The sequence below is a fragment of the Pteropus medius genome, unplaced genomic scaffold (assembly GCF_902729225.1).
Source record: "Pteropus medius unplaced genomic scaffold, Ma_sr-lr_union100, whole genome shotgun sequence".
NCBI classification, from domain to species: Eukaryota; Metazoa; Chordata; class Mammalia; order Chiroptera; family Pteropodidae; genus Pteropus; species Pteropus medius.
The window spans coordinates 1143305-1149304 of NW_024351073.1; the positions used below are offsets into that span (position 1 = coordinate 1143305).

Sequence of the window (6000 nt, forward strand, 5' to 3'; positions counted from 1 at the left end):
CCTCTTCTTTGCATTCATACGCTCTCTTTTAAAATCAACCTTTTCTTAATCAAAAATAATTTTAGTTTATTGTAAAAACATTATAAAATTATTTAAACAGAAAAGAAAAACATAACCCACCTATGATTAGAAATAACTATGTTAACAATTTTGGTATAAATCTTTCTAATCTTTTTTCATGGCTATATAATCATTACCACCTTTAGATCACAGTAAGAAGAGTACCCATCCTCATCTCATGATTCAGGCACTCTTTCTCACTCCCGCTTCGGAGGACATGCATCAAAATTGTTAAAGTTTTCTTCTGGCATTTGGAACAGGCTAGGACCAGCATAAGTAGCATGCCCTGGGTCTAGACTGAGTTCCTCATGGGTACCAATAGCTGGAAGCATCTTCCTAAAAATATTTTACATCCTATTTCAGTGCCTGGGACTAGCCAAGGCTGGCAGTATTATTCAGGGAGGACACCATGAACCCAGACAGGGTCTTTCATGGACTCAAACAGTGGTTCTCCCTGACCCTCTACTGCTTCTCTCCTCTCCCATGCCTGGGATCAAGTAGATGCTCTAAGGAGCTCTGGGATTCCATCTACAGAGTCATCCCTGGCTCAGAGGTAGACTTTCATTCCCAGGGAGCAGCATGATAAGCCGCCTGACAGCAAGGTAGTCTCTCCTGAGATTGTTTGGGATTGAACTGCTAGTATGGCGCACTGACACTCTAATTTGGAGTGACTTTAATTGTTTGCATAGAGAAGTATTCCATAAAAAAATTTTCTCCAGGGTCATACATACCTCAGGAGTAGCCCTAATTATATTCCAAATTTTAAAAAAATAAGATCATACTCTACATCCTATTTTACATATTGCTGCTTTTCACTTATATCATGAAACTATTTCCATGTCACTATATATTATTCTGTCACATAATTTTCAATATCTGCAAAAGCCTATATTGCTATTTTGTGATTTATTTAACCAATTTTCTGTTAGACATTTAAATTTTTCCCACAATTTTGCTATTACATAGACAAATCTATCACAAATAAATCTATAATGTAAGATTATTTCCTTAGGATATACCTTAGAAAATACACCTTAGGATATACTTTAGAAATTTCTAGTTAAATATTATTTGAAATTATAAAATCTGTTGTATCAACTTGCTTTCCAGAAATGTTTTACCATATGACATTCCTATCTACAATGTATGATAAAGATGTCCCTCCCACACCCTCACCAAACCTTGGAGTTATCACTCCTTTATATCTTTGCCAATTTGATACTTAAGAAGTGGCATTACATTTCTATTTTTTGTCATTGTATTGGCTGTTGCCATCTTGTTTGTGGATTGCTTGGAAGCAGAAACTTTAGAGCAGTACATTTGCTCTAAGATGAAGTTTGATCCCAAAATAGCCTACCTAGGCTTCATATAATACATAAATATGGGTTGAAGATTAAGATTTAACAGAACCCAAATAGGCAACTAGATTTCCCTTGTGTTTATCTTAAACTGAGGCATAAAGTATGCAACAGAAACTTGTTGAATCATTACCTCTAACTTTTGCTAAAACTATCTTACTTTAAAAAAAAAAAAAAAGACAAAAAACTTTTATCGTTCTCGTTCATCCTCTTTCACTTTCCAGCCCAGTGTTCTTCAACTCAGTCCTGTAAAAGGGGAGAAGCTTTATTACTCAGATAAAGTTTCTTCCTGATCCACTTAAAGCTAATTATCAAGATCTAGCTTCCTTAAAGGTGGCAGGATTGAACTAATGACAGAGGATATACACAGAAGCCATGGTCAGCAGACCATATGATGGTGGCAACTCAGGACCTCAATGTCTGGGGCTTCCAACCTTCAAGCCATATTTAAACAAGCCATATTTGAACTGTAGGAGACAGCAAACCAGGCCTCATAGGTACATTGCCCAATTCTAATCCTATTAAATCAACTTATAGATAAACGCTATTATTCATTCTTTGCCCGATCAACACCATTATCCAACTGACATCTTTCTCAGAAACAATAATTTGTAGTAGAAAAAAGCTGACAGCATTATATAACATTATTTTTTATCTAAAATATAAACCCTTTCTTTGAAAATTGTAGTGTAAGAAAATTATTATCAAAAAATACATGCAGAAAATAAAAGGAATTTGGACAGCGGATCAAATAAAAATGGTCTCTGTCTGTACTACAATCGGTAACTCAGGCATTTTGGGATGTGTTTAGTGTTAAGTTCCATTTCTCATTTATCATAAAGAAAAAGGTCTTCATGGAACTCTTCTGTTGCAAAGAACTATTTTTTTGCTGTTTTTCCACAAATTTTTCTTTTCAAATCTGTCCGAGTAATAAATAATCTGCGGCTTACAATTTCACAAAAATCTTTTACTATTAGTTCTTTGTTGTAAGTATATCTAAGTCCCATGGTCTCTAGGAGTCTAAGTTTGTCTAAAAAAAAAAAACACTAAAAAGTTTGAATACTTAATCAATATCACTCAAGTTAGCAGAATGTCTTGGGGTAATCACACTAAAACATGAATATTTCTTAATAAGAGATCTACATCATTTAAAATATTCTTTGATCTTGCACACAATCAGAAAACGGAAAGCATTTTCTCCCCCATAGATATGGTCTGCCTCTGGCAGCCTTCTTTAATTGATGAGCAAAAGTCAATTTCACAGAGAATTCAGTTCAAGTAGCACTGGAGAACAGCGTCGATGTACACGCCACAGCAATTATGAAGAAAGAGTAAGCTGAAATTGTGTTTTATACCCAACTCACTCATGACAAATTAGGATATTATTAATCTTGAATCGAATTGAATGTCACCTTGATTAAATTGTGTTCTTGATTACATTGTGTGCTTTGCTACTGATTTCCTTCTCTTTCTAAAATAAGAAAAAGTTTAAAATCAAACTTCAAAATAACATCAAGTTCACTTTTCAAAAGTTAGAACACAAACGGTTGTGAAATGAGCCTATTTTTATGAATATTATGTGTTTTGTCTGAATTTCAAAAATATTCACCATCGATCAACAGGAAGGGAAGATTTTTTTCAGCAAACATTTATTTGGTACCCAATATATGGAAGTCACTATACAAGGTATGATGAAAGGTCTGAAGATAAAGGGCCTTTGTACACTTAAATTGGTCACGGTAATTGGAGAAGTAACTACATAATACTTACATGAATAACTTTAATGCAAGGTTGTGTGTAATAAGAGCCATAAGAGAGATAAATATCTTCTGGCCGGGAAGTATTTCATAAGGTTGAGAGTGTGGGAACTGAGTGTTGGGGGATGTATTCGTGGAGGAGGTGGGAAAGTTCTTTGGTGTCAGTAGTCTGAAAATAACCCTGCTAAGAGCATTTAAGCCATAACCATACTAAAAGAGTGGTGACTATGGCCTTTCTGGAAGCCGAGGGAACTGACCTCTCCAGAGGTGGAACAGTCTCCTGCACCTCACCATACCCTGTTCTTTCCAATAATGGAGAAGACTTTCCACAAATAGTATCTTCTCCAGCTGGTTAACAGAGGGCGTAGAAGGGAAACACATGCTTTTTCATGAACTGTTTCCTACCAAAGACAGAAAGCCTATGAGTATGAGGATTTGCCCACTTCCCTGCTATATTTTCTCCCATTGGTTGAGACACATGGGAAAGTACTGATATCTGCCTAAACGAAGCTGTAATCACTGCTGATTTTCAGACTGGCTCAGATATTTTGGCAACGTGAATTATCCCAGATCCATCAAATACATTTCTTTTTGAATACTTATATCTGCACCCCAAATTCAGAATTTAAAACCAATTAATGAAGCAGAATTAATTGAGCACCTTGGTAAGAGTTGAGTGGGATGTACACATGGATGAGCCATAGTTTCTGCTCTCAAAGTCCTTATAGGTGTCTTAGGAGAAAAACAATAGGAAAAGCTAACAGGAAAGTATAAAAATGTCAGATATAGTACTGACAAGTTTACACTATTAAAGTTTAGTTAAATGAAAGATTGACGAGGGGCTAAGTGGCTATGAAATGCTTCATGGAGAAGGTAAGACTTGTAGAAACTGGACATGTGGGGAAAAGTAGGAAAGAGAACATTAGTCTGGCAAACAAAAAGGGAGGGGGGATGTTATGGGCTAAAGGACAAAAACTGAAACACCTTTGGGGTCTTGTTTGGGAAACAGAGAGGGGGTTACTTCACCCAGAATGGAGAACGCTAGAAAAGACAATGTTGCAAAGGGATGTGGAGGTTAAACTGTAAGTGACCTTGAACTCTGATTAAAACATGCATGTGTATAAATAAGCTTGTATTCCTTTACTCAAAACTAATTTAACATACTTAGTTTGGGTAACTTTACTCCTGATTCTATTTCATGAAATTATTTCATGAACAAAAGATTTATATGAATTATAAAGTGGTTGGGTGGTTCTGAAACCAGGCCTCATAAGAAGAATTACTCAATTTAGTTACTTATTAAAAATATAGTTTCCCAAGCATAACCCAGGAATATTCTAGAAAGAAATCAACAAATGTGGTATAAAGTTAGGTAAAAGAGTTCAGGCCTACGAGTCATGTGTGATTTGAAACCTGTATCGACCACATACTAATTGTGTGACCATTACTTACTTGTGGGGCAAATCACTTAATATCTCTGAGCTCTGCTTCCTCAACTGTAGAATTGGTATACGGACATATATTTCATACATCTGCTGTGAAGGTTAAATGAAATAAGGCATGTAAAGCGCTTGGCATATTTCGTGGGTTTTGTAATACATGATCAATAAATGAGAAAGATAAATGTACTTAGGCAATGCCAATGAGAAAAGAACAGAAAGGACATACTGAAGACATTGGGGAACTGGATTGACCAGGTGGAACTGATTGGCCGTGGGCAGTGAGTGAGAGTAAGATGTTAGAGATAACCCGACCGCTGAATCTTATTGGCTTACTCTGTAGTCTGCTTTCATATTTTGGGTCAATGCCTTTGTTTCACCTTTCTCATTTATTGCCACCGAGGCACTTACCACTCCGGAGACAAGCTGGGTAATATTAAACCCTAAGGTACTGTGGGGAGTCACATTCTCTCTCTCTCTCCCTCACTCTTGCTCTCGCTCTTGCTCTCATTGCAGCCTCCACTTCCAAATGTGTCTGCCTGTTGCCCTCCCAGTGCTCCAAAGGCGGAAATCAACTCTACTGCATCAGAATGGGATCGTCGATGAGTAAGAAGACGGTGAACATCTGTGAAGTGGGAACTATAAGATGCGCCAAGAGGAAAATGGAAATACTGCATTCTGGCAGGTGTTTGGCTTAACACAATTACTGATAAACAGATTTACTGTCCAAAAATAATTCCTACAAAGTACAAACAGACTGGCATGCCCAGAAGTTACTGGCAAATTCTTTAGTGTTAGTTTCATATCATTCTTCTCCTCTGCCTCTCCTCTCTTAGACTCCCCTATCTTGTTCCAGCCCACAACACCCTGTAGCATATCCTTAGGTAATACTTTTTTTTGAATCTAATAAATTCTTCTGTTCATGTTGCACTAAAATGATGGGATTTCTTAGGACCTTTGAATTGGGGAAGAGAAGCGTCTTTGGAACAGTGGTCCTCAAACATTAGTGTGCGTCAGCATCACCTGGAGTGCTGCTGAATGCAGTGCCTGTGAACTACCCCTGATTTATGCTTCAGTAGGTCTGGGTGGGGGTGGCTGAGAATCTAGATTTTGAACAACTTTCCAGGTAGTACAGCTTACAGTCATCAGGAGATCACATTTTGAGAACACTTAGTTTAGAAATGGAGTCATCATACAGCGAATCCTGATTTAGTCATCATTCTCAAAACCTTAACCAGACAATCTCCAAGCAGGCGAGTAAACGCAGATTTCCCACTTCTATAACTCACTGGGATCCTCCCACAGTGGAAGAGGCTATGAGCCACAGCCTCCTGGCAGCACCTTCTCTAGACCTTATTCATTAAATGCAGCCCCTCCTCCATCTCC

At 37.4% G+C, this 6000-nt stretch overlaps 1 protein-coding gene across 3 annotated transcripts in view; it reads left to right on the plus strand.

Moving 5' to 3' along the window:
* The window catches only part of C6 (complement C6), a 53483-nt gene extending 47933 nt beyond the window's left edge, over positions 1-5550 (plus strand). For all 3 annotated transcript variants that reach the window (XM_039842587.1, XM_039842589.1, XM_039842588.1), the window contains one exon: positions 5131-5550. In XM_039842587.1, coding sequence (XP_039698521.1) covers positions 5131-5312 — 182 coding nt within the window. In that variant the 3' untranslated portion in view covers positions 5313-5550. The remainder of the gene's footprint in view (positions 1-5130) is intronic.
* The last annotated feature ends 450 nt before the right edge of the window (positions 5551-6000 follow it).